The sequence below is a fragment of the Corylus avellana genome, chromosome ca1, assembly GCF_901000735.1.
Source record: "Corylus avellana chromosome ca1, CavTom2PMs-1.0".
NCBI lineage: Eukaryota > Viridiplantae > Streptophyta > Magnoliopsida > Fagales > Betulaceae > Corylus > Corylus avellana.
Genome location: NC_081541.1, coordinates 7010114 through 7029416, shown reverse-complemented (window position 1 = coordinate 7029416; position 19303 = coordinate 7010114). Strand labels below are relative to the sequence as shown.

General features: G+C 35.2%; 2 protein-coding genes across 2 annotated transcripts; both read right to left on the bottom strand.

Moving 5' to 3' along the window:
* Nucleotides 1-1204: 1204 nt before the first annotated feature.
* Nucleotides 1205-10984, bottom strand: LOC132183366 (cysteine--tRNA ligase 2, cytoplasmic). The gene is made up of 9 exons (XM_059596799.1): nt 10690-10984; nt 9773-9836; nt 7062-7223; nt 3730-3900; nt 3365-3646; nt 3145-3270; nt 2182-2409; nt 1945-2061; nt 1205-1852 (listed from the first exon to the last, which is right to left on the bottom strand). Exons 1-9 carry the CDS (start codon nt 10857-10859, stop codon nt 1529-1531), a joined length of 1644 nt encoding a protein of 547 aa, XP_059452782.1. The 5' UTR covers nt 10860-10984; the 3' UTR covers nt 1205-1528.
* A 3695-nt stretch (nt 10985-14679) lies between these two features.
* On the bottom strand, nt 14680-15708 carry LOC132167807 (uncharacterized). The gene has a single exon (XM_059578836.1). It carries the CDS (start codon nt 15568-15570, stop codon nt 15097-15099), a length of 474 nt encoding a protein of 157 aa, XP_059434819.1. The 5' UTR covers nt 15571-15708; the 3' UTR covers nt 14680-15096.
* Between the last annotated feature and the right edge of the window lie 3595 nt (nt 15709-19303).

The window sequence follows — 19303 nt, the reverse complement described above, 5'->3', positions numbered from 1 at the left end:
CCTATTTCATAGGCACAACTTTAACAAAGGAGACAAGTAGAACTATATATGTTTTGATGGTCCTGAATCCTGAATACTTTTGATAATCCCATGCCCTCCTACTATTATTTTATAGGCATCATTGGTACGATATTGGTTGGCATTTATTCTGGGACTGATTGGCCTAGGTACTTTAACCAATCACTTATGCATCAAAGATGTGAAGGAACATAGTACTCTTTCATGGAGTTTTGTTTTTTTTTTTTTCTGAGCTTTTCATGGAGTTCATGTGAATGCTACATTGATATGGGAATTCATGGAATCCAAGTAGGTTTCTACTCACCACGTGTGTAAGTCATAAAAAATTGGACTTTAGTGTTGAAAAAGGCTGTTCACATTTACCTGATGCATTGGACACACCCACTCTGTTCAAAGGCACAATAATAGCTTGGTCAGTAAAGCACCAAAGTTGTCTCTAGCCTGACAATTGCTTGCTTTATGGGTTTAGGGCTTTAGAGAAACTCCTTGCCCATCTAGACCCAACCCAACCTCCTCGGCCTTTCTCGTTTATTAGACTAACTATGATGCTCCATCGACAATTCTTCATAAACAGAAGTATAATATCGGTACAAGTAAGATTGACATGTAACTTTGATGAGAAATTAACATGTTACATAGCTTTATATCCATACCTTGACTCATACACGATCTGAATCCGACACGTAATTTTTAAGGCTGACAATTTTTTACACACCCCACGAACTCAATACCAAATTAAATTAGGTTAAAAAGTCTACTCAATTTAATTAAATAAATCAAATTAGAATAAATATATTTAATTTTATATCAATGCCTCAACTCGACTCAAATCCAATAAGTATACACGTATTGGCACACCAGTGACAGTACAAGGGAGCACTTAAGTATGTCAACACTAGCTCCAACCAGTCCATTGCATCTATCAATGATTTTCCTAGTTAAAGTACACCCCAGATTTTACTCCGGCAAATACAACAGGGCGCACTTGGAACTCGTGAGGTCAATTTCCAGAATATAACTGACAAAGACAGCCACTGGGCTTGCATGCGCCTTGACAGCTTGGGCAGTAGAGCTATATTATTACAATATGACGCAAATTCATCCCAAGAACAGACCCAAAGAACTATATGGAACAGGGAAAATTCATCAACTTCAAACACCTGTAAAAAGTATGTACTCCAAAAACTCAAGACCCTCAACAGCTGTTTATGCATCAATAGAGCTAGAAAAAGGGCACATTGCTTTATATTTATGACCCGTGGCGCTAGGTCACAGCCTCAGGGGATTTTAAAGTCCCCGAATTTTACAACATTAATCGTCAATAAATAGAATAAAAAAGTTACAAACATCCCGGTACATAATTAAAACTGTATCAGTCATCAGTCATGCTGACGGTCGGGGCAGGAACAAGGCTTTCCACCATCAAGCCCGACAGGTTTTCCCTATTGTTCTTGTTCAATTGGTGATATCTTCTGTTTAATGTTTAAAAGCATCTCGCTTTTTTTCTTGTTCAATCAGTGGTACTAGCTGTTTTCTGTTCGACTGGCAGGGTGTTATGTTCCTGTTGGACCTGTTCAACTGGTGGTGCTGGCTGCTCTAGTTCAACTGGTGCTGCTGGCTGCTCTAGCTCAACTGGGATACATGGCCTCCAAATAGTGTCCTTGCCCACATCCATTAGTGCAATGCCCTTCACAGTTAAATCAGCCCTGATCTGATCACTCTTTGGGAAATCCTTGTTTTTCCTTGCTAATGTTCTTTCTTCAATCAGATGCAACACATCATTTTCCACCAACCCTGCTCTCTTCAAAGCCTTGTCTTTCAATTGCTGCAAAACCTATGCAATGGAAAGTAACTTCTAAATAAATATATTACATCCAAAAGACTGCATCTTTAAATTTGTTTAACAAAGGCCAGAAATTAAATCACCTCCAAGTAAGTGGAAGAGGATAGCAATCCCAGAATATTCAGAACTTCTTTAACTTCTTTCTCTACTTCAATAAGAGACTGAACCACCGATAATTGTTGTTGCTTCTGTTGCTTTTTCTGGAACATATTAAAAAAAATCGTCTCTGGATTTCACACAAGCAAACAAACAGAAAGAAAGGCAGAAAGAGAGAGAGAGAGTGCATTATAGACCTGTTAGAACTGTTTCTAAATATGTACCTTGAGCGTGTTCAAAGAACTGTTTATGAACTTTAAGGCTTCTTGAAAAGCGACAGTCAATATCTGTGCAGTGTTCAGGTCATCTGACATTTTACTCTGGAAGTCGCTACGTAGCCTACTGATGCACTCTTGGGCAGCGGCCGTGACCCGAGCTGTTTTGCCTTTTTGTTCTGGCCCCAGGCTTCCTTCTTGAGATGGGGATAAAGCATCTTCACAATCTTGCAAAGTCTAACAATCACAAGATAGCGGATCATGATTTTGTGAATAAACAGAAAATGGGACCGATTCACGTGTATGTGTGTTGTGTCTTACAGTTTCTCCGCAAATTGTGTCAGTAAACTCAAAGAAAATGAGATATTCTTGCAGCATATCAACTTATGAAAAAGAGGCATCAGATTCAATTCACATAACGCTACCATAAAATTCTAACCAATACAATCACATTGCAAATAGATTAGTATTTAGTTCTATGCTTCTCATTAACCAGAAACTATTTTGGTTCTACATTCTTCTCAGTTGTCTTTTAATGCCATAGTCTTAACCTCTTTACAAAATGAACAAACTATATTGGCCGAAAAAACCAGGGTTTGACTGCTTGGTCATCATTCCTGTCAAATTTGACCAGACAGTCAAATTTACCCCAGCCCAAAAAAAGAGAGAAGAAAAGGAAAAATAAGAATTATTAAAAGCATCTGAGCAGAATGATTCTAGAAATTCATCATGCAGTAGGAGTATCTCTAGCTGGATGGACACTACTACTATTCTATCCACCTGACCACCACAGTTGCAAATAACACACGTGCCCATTCACATGCATGTGCACACGGGAGCAACCCTGAATGGATAAATAAATCAATTGAAGACAATCCAACCCTGATAGGCGCGTATGGCCATTGATTTGCTAGGGATCGAGGTGGCAGACTTCCCAATAAAAATTATTGAAATTTAAAATAAGCTTCAAACCTGATATATGTAATAAACAGCATCTGATGAACTTTCCAGCTGTAAGACTGTGTAATTGAGAGGAGATCGATAGTGTGCACTTATCAAGAAATGTCTCAAAGCCAGAGGATGATACCGTTGAGTAATCTACAAGAATATAAAAGATTATTTTAAACACAAACAAGATTGCAAACATAAAACGTTCTTAGAAGCGTTAAACAAATTTTTAAACCCACTTTACCTCACGGATTGTAAAAAAATTACCCAACGACTTGGACATTTTCTCATTATTATTAGTGACATGCCCATTATGCATCCAGTAACTCACACGGCTCTCTTGGCAAGCGGCACAGCTCTGGGCAATCTCATTTTCATGATGTGGAAAGATCAAATCAATTCCACCACCATGAATATCAAATTTGAAAGATAGATAATGTGCACTCATCGCACTGCATTCTATGTGCCACCCTGGTCTTCCAGGACCCCACGGGCTCTCCCAACTTGGCTCACCAGGCTTTGCAGCCTGTGATTATTTTAGAGAATATCAGATATTGAATGACATCGACAAAACTATAGATATAATGTAATTTGCAAAGGTTTCTACACCTTCCACAATGCAAAGTCAGCAGGATTACGCTTTCTTGAGTCAACAGCAACTCGTTCACCAGCCCTGTTGTTTTCTAGTTTCTGCCCAGATAACTGGCCGTAGTTTGGGAATTTATCAACAGCAAAGAAGACATCTCCATCCACCGTGTATGCAGAGTCATTATTGATAATCTACAAAATATGCCAGCCTTTTATTAAAAGAATTAAAATTAAAAAGTTTAAATAGCCACTATACCAAAGCAAAAGGCAGTTTCCAACTTTTTGAAGTCAAAGCAAAAAGTTCCTCAGTTTTCATTTGTTTTTAAAAACTGACCATGTGTTCTCAAAACATTCTCATATCAAGGAGGGGGAAGTTTTCTAAAAGTGTTAAGTGCTTTGTATCCTTAAAAAGTATTTGTGTTTTGAAAAGTGTTTTTGAAAACGAAAACTGAAAATTATTATCTATGGGAGCCACATCTGGAAAATTATTTGGATATCTATGTCTGAAAAGTGTTTTCAGCGCTTGTACAGTGCAAACACTTTTTGAAAAGTGTAACCAAACATAGTGACATAAGCTTCCTATATTATAGAGATTCACATATCCCATCGGATAAAAAAGAAATTATCTGATAGCATCATATACATAAACAGCACGACACATAACCATGGACATATAGTTCATTTTGACCAACACCAAATGTCTTCCGTGCAAAAAATAAAAAAATAAAAAAGAAAAAGAAAAAGAGAATCCAGAAAGGGAAAAATAACAAAAATATAATTCCTGTTATACTAGACTCCCCCAAAAAACCACTTTGTGCTGCAATTCAACATAGTGAAATAAGTTTCCTATATTATAGAAATTCACATATCCCATCGGAAAAAAAGAAATTATCTGATAGCATCATATACATAAACTGCATGACACATAACCATGGACATATAGTTCATTTTGACCAACACCAAATGTCTTACGTGCAAAAAAATAAAAAATAAAAATAAAAAGAAAAAGAGAATCCAGAAAAGGAAAAATAACAAAAATATAATTCCTGTTATACTAGACTCCCCCAAAAAACCACTTTGTGCTGCATATTCAACACAACAGCTCCATTTTCCAAAAATTTTGGTCTCTCTCTGTCTCTGTTCGTGTGAATATTTGATTGATGCAAGGGACAAGACACAAATTTTACTTTAACTTAGTCTAATTTAATTTTAGATATCAATTCTTTTTTCCTGGTAATATTGGTCCATGTAATTTTATTTAGGTCCTATTAGTTAAACTGGTTATTGGTATTTAGCTTTATGTTTTATTTCATTTTCAAGAGTCAAGGGTGTTTTTGAAACTCAATAAATAGGCTTGCCCAAAGTCAATTAGATTAGGGTTTCATCGTTAGACTATTTACATGTGTTTTGTACTTCGATAGAGGCAGACTTTGAGAAAATAAAAAAATATGTTGAATTGATTCTCATTATTTCTCTCTCTCCCCCTTAGCTTATTCTTTCTTTCTGCCCCTTTTCTAGGTTCTTTCTCCTCTCTTTTCCCAACTTTCATCATGTGATTTTTGTGATTATTGTTGGTTCTACATCAGTTAGGATTAGAGCAAACATTGGTCCAGTGTTGCTGCCATTAATGCAAGAAAAGTTTTGTCGTTCCCCTGCTCTCAAACCCTAGCACCACCGAAACCCAACACAACAAAAAAAAACCAGCACTTGCCGTTGGTCTCAAACAACCCACATTAGCATCCCATTATTCTTGCCACCCTAAACACCCAACTGATAACCACCACACAAAGCCGATCCACCACCAATCCAAACAAAGAAAAGAAAAACTCAGAAAATCCCCATCACAAAGTCAAGAACCCATCACCATCGCCATTCACCAAAACCCCAAGCTAAAGTCCCGACAAACCCACGCCATAACTAATCTAGGCTACCTGTCCACTAGTCACTGCCACCCATGCAAGGTTCAGCCCACCCGCCGCCGCACCATCTTGGATACCTCCGCCAATCTCTATAGCACCATCAACTCTACCAGGAACCCCATCCCCTTCGTGTTACTGTTCTGCCGTCAGTCATTGGGACCCGCAGCTCAACCCCACATCAGTAGCTGCTGCCCTTTGCACAAACTTCAAATTCCTTAGAGTGCTGGAGAGCTTGCACTACAGTTGTCAAGTTCACGTTGCCAAGAGACCCACACCCTCGTTTGCCTCCCTGCCCCTTTAGCAACTTGCTTTAGCCTTTGTTTACACGAATGCCACTAGATTCTTAAGTGAGTGGAGATAGGGGCAACAATGCATTATTTGTCAATGTTTCTCCAAGCTTCGTCATTTGAATAGAAAAAATGTTGATTGGACCCTTTTTCAAGGCTTGCACGGTTGGGCTTGGTCCCAAAATTTTCTGAGCATATATTTTCAACATTTCAAAACTCGAGGCCAAGTTTTCTCTAACCAGTGGACAATAATGCAAGGGACGAGACACAAATTTTACTTTAATTTAGTCTTATTTAATTTTAGAGATCAATTCTATTTTTATTTTTTATTTTCTAGAAATATTGGTCCTTGCAGTTTTATTTAGATCATATTAGATAATTGGATTATTAGTATTTAGTTTTATGTTTTATTTTATTTTCAAGAGTCAAAAGTGATTTTGTAATTCAATAAATAGGCTTTGCCCAAAGTCAATAAGATTAGGGTTTTGTCATAGTCTATTTAAGTGTGTTATATACTCCAATGGAGGCATACTTTGATGAAATAAAAAGTATGTGGAATTGATTCTCGTTATTTCTCTCTTTCTCTCCCCTTAGCTTCTTCTTCTTTCTCCCCTTTTAGCTTCTTTCTCTTCCTACTTTTTTCAGCTTCTTTCTCCTCTCTTTTTCCTACTTTCTCAGTGTGATTTTTGTGATTATTGCTGGTTCTACATCAGTGTTTGGTATGAGTTTGGGCGTGTGTGTGCATTTTTTTAATTTTAAGTAACCGGCAAATATCATTAAATGCGTAAAGACGCCCCAAGTACACAGTATACTAGAGGAAGCCCCTAACTAGAAGGAGTAAAAAACAAGAAAATCACTATAAATAATAGTTAAAGGAGAAATTTAAGCAGTTGTCCGAAGATATAAAATTTTGAAGGAAAAAAAAAAAAAAAAAAAGGACTTAATCTCCTTCAAAGTCCTCTCACAGTTCTCAAAACATCTGTCATTTATTTCCCTTCAAAAACACCATAAATTTTGAGAAAGAGATCAAAAGTTTGTGTGCGTGTCTGTGTCTGAGAGAGATCAGCATTTCTCAACATTTTGTTTTAAGTAGCATTTCCCAACATTTCTCAGATAAGGCAGCACCATAGCAGGAAAGAAAAAATACCTGAGTTATCATATCCTTTATCTGTTCCATGTGATCCGAAACACGTGGCTGATGGGTGGGAAGGAGGCACTGGAGATCAGACATGTCGACAATATATTCTTGGCAATAACGGTTACTTAAACTTAATGGATCCTCCCCAAGTTCATTCGCCCTACGAATTATCTGCAGAAATCCGGATATTAGCAGTATCTACATAAGCAATAAGGAACCCAAGGAATAAAGAATTAACTGAGGTATCATCAATATTTATTTTAACAACGTTTGAAAATGAATTATAGAAGATAAAACTCATTTATGACTGCTCAGGATAAAATTTCTACATTGTAGAAGAACTGCAGCAATTTGTGAAAAAGATTTTGGTGAATGTTAATACTAAATAAATTGTATTCGACCAAGAGTTTCAACAATGAACAGCCTAACTCATATCATACCAAAAGCTTTATTGATCATTCCAACATAATCTCCAACAACGAGCTTTTAAGCAACTTGAATCGATGATATCAATATTAGGCCTTGGCATCAGACCAAAAGCTTTACTCATCAAGGGTTCAGTTGAATTGTATCCAGACATAAATTTGCAACATAAAAGAATCATTACAGTGAAGTAAATGCTTACAGAAGACTAAAATGACAAAGCCCTTGAACTACAGATCGATCATAATAAACAATCTCCTACAAGACCAAAACACAAGAATCATAAAGTGAATTCTCAGGCAATTGATTAGGCTAAAGCCAGTTTGTTGGCTTACCTTTGGTTAAGATTGGGGGACAGGAGTGAATCTTGGAAGAATCATTAAGAAAGACTCGTAACTTGATGGATTTAAAATTTCTTATTTGGTGGAGGATAACACAGAGGAGTTGCAAATTTTTTTTATATTTAACCAAGGACACACCATGTCAATAAAAAAAATTAAATAAATAAAAAAGCAAGGATACAACATAAAAATAACCCCCTACCAGATTTTAGTATCCTACAAACCTAATCCTCTACCAGACGTTTATACCTACTCCCATCAATAGATTCCTTTTGACTCCTGCAGGACACTGAACTAAGAAAATTCCTACTTCTATTTAATTATAGCCCTTTAAAATCCTTCATTTCTTTCATCTCACTCATTCTATGGAAGTTGCTTAACTTCTATTTTTATTACAAGTCCTCTAAGTTTTCCTCAAACATGTGTATTTCACTTTTTGCAGATACACGCACATATATGGTTCTTATCCTTTATTTTTACTTTTTAAGGTCTCATTAAAACTTTTGGATTTGAACTCAGTAAAATTTTGAATCCTAAAAACTATTTTCCAATCCTATATACAATCCTAACATCCATGGAGATTTGACGAACGAAAAATCAGGAAAATGTTTTGTTTTCATGTAATTTTCTTGTCTATAGCACAAACTGAAAATTCCAATTCCACAACAGTATGACGTCCAATGAAAGTTGTTTACAACTCCCAGCAAACAGGGTGGCTAGTGACAGATGGGGGTCAACCAACAACAGCTGAAGTGTTAGCCGACTACCGGATAAGGTTTTCAATAATGAGAAAGGGTGCTGGCAACACATGCAGGTCAACCAAGAACTGGCAAAGTTCACTAGCAACATCCCAGATGTTGCTGGTGGGAGGACATCAACAACTGGCCAGAGGTGAAGGATGACGAATGGGACCATATGATGGTTGGACTAAGGTGATCGGCGGCAGTAGAACACTTGTCAATTCAAAAATAACTTTCAATTTTATGGGGGGAAGGGGGGTGTTGGGGGGCAGTTTTCTTCCGCCTAAAGAGGGCTTATTTTCTATTACTCAGGAAAAAAATCTTTGACTAATTTTCCACATTGCATCAAATAGTGGAAATGTATGTGTAATGAAACAAAGGGTCTCGATCAGTCTATTTTGTTTTTTTGACACAAGAACTGAAGGGCTTTTAAGTTTAGATTATGTTAATTTGCCTCCCTAATCAGATCTGGCAGGAAAGTCAGTGAGATTTTTTATTTTTTTTTTGTTCAAAAAGTTTAGACAGTATAGAAAATTTAACTCTTCTGCTCAACCAGCATTTTTCTATTACAATAAAACATTTCCAGCTCAGGGGAGAAAGGAGCCTCTACTTCTTAGACATCCGCAACAAAAGCAGGATAATTGAAAATTCTCTCAAGTTTTTAGTCTTCTGCTTCAAGATTGCATTTCAGCATAAATTGGCCGAGGCAGAGGTTCTTATAGGAAGTGGTTCTGCATGGCACTTAAGTCTTACAGTTGCAATGGAAAGATATACCCTGCGCACTTACTTTCCCCTCAAATAATAGGCATTTAAAGGTTTTCAAGGTAGATCTCTAGAAATAACAGTAAGGTAGCAGACCATTTGAATGCATTGCAATTAAGTCAACTGTTCTGTTCACGTTTTAGGGAGTAAAAGTGGCCGTTCATAACAAAATTGAATTCCCATTATACTTGAGGGATTAGTTGAAAATTGTTGTTTCATCCTAAATCTTCTAATGCTTGAAACATGCCTTAGTAGATCTTAAATAAAAGATCCCTCAAATCTATAACAAAAACTACATGCTATGAGAAAATGAAACACCGTCATGAACACATGTATGAATGCTAATAAACAGGAATGCATATATGCATATGCACACAGTTTTCCTCCAACACCGATAGATATTTGAAAATAAACTTATGCACTCAGAGAAAATCTCAATATTTATAATTCTCACCTTGTCATCGACATCAGTGAAATTTCGCACATAGGTAACTTCATAGCCCAAGTGTTGTAGGTATCTGCAGAGTTCAAATTCACAGTAAAGCGTGACTACTTTCCACATATTAATTATCACTCCTTCATACCTAATACAATTAGAATATTTCCGGGCACACTAATAAAGCAGACCACTAAATGACAATTGCATGAACGATATGCCAATAGCCCAAGCTGAAAAAATGGAATCACCTGCCCGGTTTAAAAGGTTGTTTAAGGCCAACCCCATTTCAGCTTGGAATTAGTTTATATTGGAGAGGACATCAATCTTAAATTGACATCGATTTAAAGGTCCACTAAAGTTTGCTCGGTAAGGTCCGCATAGGGTTCACCAAGTCAGAGGAAAGTGCAAACTAAGAAAAAAAAAACAAAGAGTTTGTACCCTGGTGGTTAAAAACACTGTATCTCATTTGTCCTTCAGGTTCCACAAAATACTATTTGAGTCTTTGTGCAGGAATTAAAATTCAAGACCATATTCGAATTCTGTATGTGCAAGAGGCCATCTAACAAAATCAAAAAATTTCACTAAGCTTTCATATTAGTTTACTGAATGGTATCATTCGCTGCACGAAAAACACACATCGCTTTCTAGTTTTTTTTCTTCTGTTTACAAGAAATGGCATTATACATTGTTAATTCCCATGCCTTTTTTTCTGTACAGAAAAAAAAAATGCTTTGGGAATAACATTTCTTTGTTACCATTACATAATAAATAGCCGAAATTGTTGGATCCGTAGCTAAATTAGCAACAAAAGCTTACTCTTGATTGGCCATTTTCTTCTAATTCTCATCCTATTAGATATCATAAAAACGGAAAATGAGTTCCAATCAAAATAGAGACGCACAAAGTGTGCGATTGAAATTCAAGAGACATGCCTGCAGAGAACGTCGAAGTTGACGGCCGCACGAGCGTGGCCGAGGTGGCTGAGGGCGTAGGCGGTGACGCCGCAGACGTACATGGCAACACGCCCCGGCACGTGCGGCTTGAAGATCTCCTTCTGCTGCGTCAAGGAGTTGTACACCCTGAATTCCTCCTCCTTCGCCATCCCACCTACACGTACAACTCACCTCTCCTTCCCTCTCTCTGTCTCTCCCAGTGCGCGCGTAAGAACGCAAGAAAACCCTAAATCTAAGAAGCCTGCTTCTTTTTTTTTTTTCCTTTCCAAGTTTGTTCTCTTTTCTTTCGAAAGCAACCTAAGAAGCCCGTTGTCCGTTGATTCGCCGTAGATGAAAAAAAGGAGGGATTGCGTGCATGCCGTTATATTTTACTCGCTGTGAGATTCCCAATCTAACGTGTTTTCTGCCATTATGATCTTTATTAGTTAATGAAAAAGGAAAATTACCGAATTGATTTCTGTTCAGATTTATTATTTTAAAATAAATTATGGTAAGCCATTTAATTCTTTTGCAAATTTATAATATTTTAAAAATACAGAAAATTTATAATAGTTTTGTGAGAACAAATAGACAAAATTTATTGTGCGGACATATCAAAAAAAAAAAAAAAAAATTAAACCGAGGTTTACTCTGCAGGGGTGAGTTCGAAGGGCCCTGTCTTGTATAGGTTCCCCATATCAAAAATAAATAAATAGATAACCTAGTTGCATATATGTTAATGTGTCATTGTATTTTCAACAAGAAAACGTAATATTTTTTTATTTTTTGACATGTCCACACAAGAGGGGGGGAGATTCGAATTAGTGACTTCCGCTTCATAATGCGTGATCTCCAGCCGATTGAGCTACCCCTTGAGTACAAAACAACTTAATGTCATGTTTGACTATTATATAAAAATGTTTAAATTCAAATGGGTTGGATCTCAACTTTGATAAATTTCAACACCAAAATAGAAGATATTAAATTTGTTATTTAGTAAAATAATTAAAAAAAAAAAAAAAAAATCATATCTATTGATATACCTAAATGAAAAATAAATTAAAAAATATTCGACAAGAGCTCAACCCTCTCATGTTGACATAAATAATACAACATAATAATTTGATAAATGCTGTATAAATTATCACGTTGTTTACAATAAACTTATAATTAAAGTTATATTATCCCTAACAACAACAACAACATAATAATAAGTTGGTCGTTGTAAGAGGGACTTGTCAACGGCTGTTCGATTTGGGCCTTAAAATTAGGCCAACCTCAGATTCAACGACGCTGCAGCCCAGCACATATGGGCCTAGCCGTCGTTCATGTATCACATTTTCTGTGCCCCGTAATGGTTCATGACCGAGAATGACCCAATATCAAAAAGGACCAAATGAAAATGTGCTTTCATTTGCCCACAGTGTATTTTTGGGCCATTTTTTGTAGTCTAACTCAAAAAACAAATGAATCACTCCTTTTTTCTTTCAATTCTTATTACAAAATGAGTCTCCTTTCTCTAGATAGATAGCTCAATCAAATCATTATTTTTCATTGTCCGACACATAACAAAAAAAAAAAAGAGGGAAATTACAGTTTACCCCCTTAAAGTTGACAGCGTTTTTCAATTCGAATATCAAAGTTTCAATTTTTGCAATCCACCCCCACAAAGTTTTAATTTTTTTCAATTCGATCAATATTATCTCAAAATTCACATATTACCCCTAATTTTTATTTTTTATTTTTTTATTTTTTTTTAAATTTGGGATACAAAAATGGCCAGATGGCCCGAATTTTTTTAAAAAAATTTTTTATAAAAAATAAAAAATTAGGGATAATATGGGAAGTTTTGGATACAATTGGTTAAATTGCAAAAATTTGAAACTTTAAGGCGGTGGATTACAAAAATTAAAACTTTAGTGTTCAAATTAAAAAACGCTATCAACTTTGAGGGAGTAAACTATAATTTTTTCAAAAAAAAATCTCATTTTTCACATGTTATAAATATTAACTAGGAAAAATGCAAAGCCTAGAAGTTTGGGACTCGCATGAAAAGGCGTTCTCTTTGGTAAGATCAGATCTCACATCTTCTATCACAATTCACTTATGCTCGCGGGAGGAACGAGGAATTTTAGTATAGGGAACAATAATTAATTAATTAATTAAATTTTAAAGGTTTACCTTATAAACAAAAAAAAAAAAAATTAAAAAAAATGTATTAAATTTTTAAGGAGGCTGAAGTCCTCTCAAGCCTTGTACTAAGTCCACCCCTACCTTATACTAATACGGTGTAAAGTTAGTATATGTGCTAACTTGTTTCTTAAGAGCACACTAGTAATCAAATGGGCAGCTTCATAATATTTAGGGAAAATTACAGTTTACCTCCTCAAAGTTGACAGCGTTTTTCAATTCGAACACTAAAGTTTTAATTTTTGCAATTCACCCCCACAAAGTTTCAATTTTTTTCAATTCAACCAATATTATCCCAAATTTTTCATATTGCCTCTAATTTTTATTTTTATGAAGAAAAAAAACAAATTTGGGGGTGCAAAAATGTCCAGATGGCCAAAGCGGTGGCTACGGCCACCCCGAATTTTTTTTTTAAAGTTTTTTATAAAAAATAAAAAAATAAAAATTAGGGGCCATGTGGGAAGCTTTGGATAGAATTGGTCAAATTGCAAAAATTTGAAACTTTGGGGGTGGATTGCAAAAATTGAAACTTTAGTGTTCGAATTGAAAAACGCTGTCAACTTTAAGGGGGTAAACTGTAATTTTTCCTAATATTTATGGGTCCAGTCTCTCAAACTCTACCTCATTTTCTTTTATTATGATCAAAAGCGATAAAATTTTCTTTTCTAATCCTTTTTTTTCCCCCCTATTTTACTTAGAAAAAAACAGGTTCTTCCTCGTTTTCTTTTATTATGATCAGTGGTAAAATTCTCATTTCTAATCCTTTTTCTTTCTTGTAAAATTCTCATTTCTAATCCTTTTTCTTTCTTCCTATTTTACTTACAAAAAACCGGTAGATACTTTATTCGGTATTTGTGCTTTACCTCTTTATCAACTAGTTTGGATGTTGAAGGCATTATAGCACGCTGCAAGCACGATGAAGTGTTATTATTTGGGGTTTTAGCAAGAAGAATCCGGACCAGATGTAATACAGTATTGTTGATTTCACCCATCCCAACCGAATTGTCCTAGAAGCGAACGGAAAAAACACCTCATTTTGGAAAGTATAAGGTTAATTGGGATGTGGCTATTAATTCAATAATGAGAAGAATAGGTGTTAGAATAATAGTAAGAGATTATTTGGGCCAAGTTCATGCAACTTCTGGTAAGACATTCCACTCAGTGCAGGAGCCGGTTGTGGCTGAAGCAATGTGAGCTTTACTTACAACTAAGTTTAGCAGGGATTTGGGCATCCATGATATATAACTTGAAGGTGATTCTATGCAAGTGGTCCAAGCAATACGATATCCTGGTATACAATGGAGCACCTATAGGCATATATCGAGAGATACAAGATGGGTTTTTAATTCGTTGAAGAGTTGGACCATTGGTCACGTGAAGAGAGCAGCGAATTCGGCAGTTCACGAACTTGCAAAGGTAGCCATGAATAATATTATCGATAAAATTTGAATGGAGGAAGTTCCGATGTGTATATTTGATATTGTTACTCTATATCAACTTGCTTTTCCTAGTTAGAATCTTTGGGCTCTAGATGTTTATTCATTTTTATATGAAATGAAATCAGATATTATTTCAAAAAACTAGTTACTTCGGTTTGAAAAGGTATCATAAATAATTTATGTAAACATCTTATAAATGCAATTAACACTATAGTCCAAAAATTTAATAGTCATTATTATTATTATTATTATTATTATTATTATTCACTTCAAAAATTGAACGGTTCCTGTTTACCGGGAGCAGGCGCTCATTTCTTGAGAATATTTGAAGAAAAGTCGTCTTACCTTTTCATGAAAGCATTTGACTATTAGCAAACGCCAATCCATACCAGAAAAGAATAAAGACATTGACCAAAACCAGGAAAGTGCGTCCAGATGCCCTACGCTCCACTGCTTATCTCCATCCAATCAAATCAATAACAAAGATGGCAACTTAGCTACATTGAATAATTAATTCAAACCAACTACTCTGCCACTCAATAAAAAAATTCACAGCTCCACACAGTGAAAAATCTCTGAACAAACAGTGAAATCAAAGCCTATCTCCACATCAACAAAAATCTTGTGGAGAATAGACAGCAAAGGAACAAAAAATAAATAAAACAAAAACAACAAAACTTGATAACAGCATGCCATGTCCAATACTTCTTTCTCTGTTTTCTTTCCTCTGTTTTTTTGGGTAAATAAATTAATCCATGTTCAGCACTTGGTTGAGTTGCTAAAGCGATTCCTGCCTCTGCATTCTCATCTCTTCGTAGAATCTCCGGATAAACCTCTCAGCCCTTTGATCAACTGAATCTTCTTCATCTCCCGAATCAAACGGCTCCAAGAATTGCCCTGCAATGGCAGGCAAAGCAGGTAAAGATTCTAATCTATAATCTGCATTCCCTTTTTCAGCTCCCAAACTACCCAAACATGTACAATGAAAGAACATCGAATAGATATTTCGAAGCCTTCGGCTTTTGGACTGGTTTCTGTGGTACTGAAAGAGGGGAGTGCTCGAAGCAGAGAACTGGTACTCTTCAAGAAAACCATAGTTGTAATGCTTGAGAAGCTTGAACTTCTTAAGCTTCCTTGCTTTCTTAAGAAAAATGAGCTTAGGAATGATGGGTTTTCTCATTTTGGCAACGAAGATTGAAACTTTGAGAAGATTTGAGAGCTTTTGGAGAATGGGTAATCTTTTTCTGGCCATTTTTCTGGCAGCTCTGTAAGGTAAGCAGAAAGGTTGGCTGGAGGCTTTGGGAGAGCTTCGAGGGTGGAGACATGGGTAGGGAAGCTTTTAACGAAGCATAAAAGGTGAATGATTTAGACGGATCTGAGTTGTGGTGCGGAGCCAAGCTGTAAAAAGATGGTGTGGTCGGTTGCATTTTGGACGCATATTATAATATATAAAGCAATAAGCAGCTAGCCGTTGCATCCCAGGTGGGTCTCGTACTAAGTTTTCCGAGTTTGAAGTTTTCCCTTTCTTTTACTTTTCCAAGTTTGAAGTTTGAATTTGGAGGCTTAATAGAAATTGAGGCACAAGGTAAAAACTTAAAATACAGTATTTTTAATTTTAAAATATTAATATAATAAAATTTATATTAACTGTTAAAAATTTAATTTAAAATCATTATTCTTGCTTTTTGAAATGCAAAATTACTAATCAAATTTTCATGTTCAAGTTTTGTTAATATATTATTCTCAGTAAACAATATGACTAATCTATTTTATCTTTCTTGTAAGTAAGATTTAAGAGAAATGCAATTTCGCAATCCCTTATTTATCTCGCATCAATCTTCATTCATCTTCTTTTTTGTCTTTTCTTTTTTATTAAATGTTGTTTTGGTACTTGTGATTAGGGTTATTATCAAATGGCCACTTCAGTTTCATAAAGTGTCTGTAACACTTCGGTCCTATATTGAGAAGATGAGAAGAAGCTTACATAGAGTGGATGGTTCATAGAAATAGTCATGGGTGTTAAGTCTCACATTGCCTAGTTACTAGGTGAAACTGGGCTTTATAATTAATTATAGGGAAGCTCCAACTTGACTAGTCCTTTTGAGGTAATAGAGCAGATGCGGCTAACGCTTTTTCCTGAGTCGTTACAGTATCACAAGTGGTACTTGACGTTAATCAAAATACCCACTTAGTGTCTCTGTCCAAGTTTCGTCCATTTGTTTGATGGAGGTCCACGCCACTATTCATTAAAACGTGACACTTGTCCCTTGTAGCATTGTTGCCTCCTTAGATGCCAAAGTAATACAAAATTATCATCTCAAATGCCAAAATAAAAAATAAAAATAAAAATTACCTAAACTTATACTAAAACATAAATAAATAAATAAAAACCACCTTCATGGCTAAAATGGGGTAGTTAGCCACCTCCAATTTTGTCTAATTTTTAGCTTTTTTTTGGGTGTTTTTCTTTTTTTTGGTGAGATATAGTGATGGATGCAATACACAGATCGGAACAAAAGCCTCTGCCACTGGATTTGACCAAGTAAATACAAAGAGACATAAAACAAAAACCAACAAAAACTTAAAAGAAAATACAAAAACACCAACAAAACAACCAGCAAACAGGAGTAGCAACTGAAGCACGAGAGGCGGGGTGTATTGACGGGTGTGTGGAGGTTGAATCAGAGCGTGACAAGCGACGTTGGGAAGTTAGGAAGCCGAGGAGCATGGTGGGCTGGCATCAGGGCCGGCTCAATGGCTAGGCCATTGAGGCGGTTGCCTAGGGCCCCCAGTTATGAAGGCTCAAAATTTTTTTTAATAAGGCCCAAAAAAAATTTTAATAAGGCTTAATTTTTTTTTTAATTTTATTTTAACTTGATGCATAATTTTTTTAAAAAAAAATAAGGCCCAAAATTTTTTCTCATAACAAGTTTAGGCCTCAATATAATAAGCCCATTGTAAAATAAGACCAATTAACCCAAAAAGACAAATATGCCACATCAATTTTTTTGGGCAACTAGTTAAAAGTTAAACTTAAAAGTCATGAAACAACAATGAGAATGAAAATAATAATAATATTATTAAAATAAATATTATTTAATTAATATTTAAATATTAAAAAAAATAAGGCCCAACTTCAAACTTTTGCCTAAAGCCCCCAAATACATTGAGCCGGCCCTGGCTGGCATGTGGGGGAAAGAAATTGATAAAAGATAATAGATCTAGCTTTGAAAAAACCAGATATAAAAACCCAATCAGCTTTGGGGATGTGACGCACGACACAATGGAGATTTGGTGGAGACATGGCAGAGAAGGCTGGGCGAAGGGTATGGAGGAGGTCGGAGCTCCTAGTATGTTTGGAAACAACAAAAAAAAACATCAAAAAAACACCAATAACAGGAAATAGAGCAAAGAATGTAAGAGATGGGGAGGAGTAAAGGAAAAGGGTCCATTCCTCCTCCCCTAAAAAGCCTCACAAGGAGGTGGAATGCCCTCATAGCATTCCCAGCATTTTCCCTTTGATTTTCCATAAATGTAAAGAATAAAATTACTTTTTGTTTTTCTATCCAAATATACTCCACATTAACTTCTCTCATCTTTTCCTATATCAATTAAATATTATTTTTTTACAAAATATAAGTTCCCACTACTCTCAACTATTTTATAAAATTTTAACATAATCCTCAATGAAAGGTAAGAAAATGAGAGATGAGAGAGGATACATAAATAATTTGTATTAAAGTAATGCATAAGAAAACTCTTTTGGTTTCATGCACGCTAGGTAGAACTGTAGCATTTTTAATATTTAGGGGATCAATAGTGTATATGTTGTTGATGATTTTTTTTTTTTTTTTTTGGTGACTTTTTTTGACATTTTTTCTATATGTAGGGAACAGAATGAGTTATAATAGCATTCCCAGCAGACTCCCTATAAGAGAGTCTGTTCTCTAAGTTTAGGAAATATGTCCAAAAAATCGCAAAAAAATTATACAGCATACTTCTTAAATGAACCCTAAACATTATGATTGGTACAGTGGAACCCAATATTTTGGAATCTACTATTGCAATTCTTATGATTATTAAAAAAAAAAAAAAAAAAAATTATCTCTTCTTTCCTCTCTCCTCTCATGTCTTACAATTTTCTCTCATCTCTCATCTTATATATATATATATATATATATATATTGTGAATGATTAAGATAAGCTATTTGAGTGTATTTTGACATAGGAAAACAAAAAGTAATTTGAATCCTTAAATGTAGGGAAAATGACAAAGAAACTGCTGGTAATGCTCTAAGGGAACTGTTAGGAATGCTCTCACAAAAGAGGTGAAAAAAACCCTCACAAGAGGTGGAAGATTTTCTAGAGAGAGGTTAGAGTTTCTCTCTAGAATGTTTATTTTCAGGGTCAGTGCTATGATTAGAGTTATATGAAGGATATTACAATTTTTATTATAAAATTATTTGCAAACTGATATGATAGTTCATAATTAATAAAATAATTAAACAAAAAATATAACCCATCAATTTATCTTAATTATTTCACCTTGCAAATTAGTTTGTAAATAATTTTGCAATAAAAGTTATAAATTTCTAAGCATTTTCCATTCGAAAAAAGTATCATCTGTGAAGCTAAAAACCAAGGTCACTCACCTAATTTTTACCTTTAAAAAAAAAAAAAAATTACCTAATTTTGTTTATTTATTATTTTCACCGTTTTTCACCATTCTCTCGTCCCAAGTGTTTTTCCTTTGATTTTCTGATTTATGTTACAGAGAAGGAATAATATTCTAATAGCAATTGAGATTCCTTTGGTGGTGTATAAAATATACAATACAATATACGTACATGCGACACGGAATACCGCGAAAGTAGTTTTCTTTAACGTTACACCTTCCTCTCTTTCTGTGTCACTTTCAATTAATTTGTATACCCAACTCCTGGCAGCTGCCTCAGATGCTTTAACCGTTTGTTGAAGAAAACGTT

Bases quoted from the DNA above. Each gene is read 5' to 3' on its own strand.
- LOC132167807 (XM_059578836.1), bottom strand. From the start codon at position 15,570: ATGGCCAGAAAAAGATTACCCATTCTCCAAAAGCTCTCAAATCTTCTC.
- LOC132183366 (XM_059596799.1), bottom strand. From the start codon at position 10,859: ATGGCGAAGGAGGAGGAATTCAGGGTGTACAACTCCTTGACGCAGCAG. The intron at 3,901-7,061 runs GTATTTTTTCTT...CATATTTTGTAG, and splicing joins TAAAGGATATGATAACTCAG to ATTATCAATAATGACTCTGC. The intron at 3,647-3,729 runs GTGTAGAAACCT...AAATAATCACAG, and splicing joins CTGACTTTGCATTGTGGAAG to GCTGCAAAGCCTGGTGAGCC.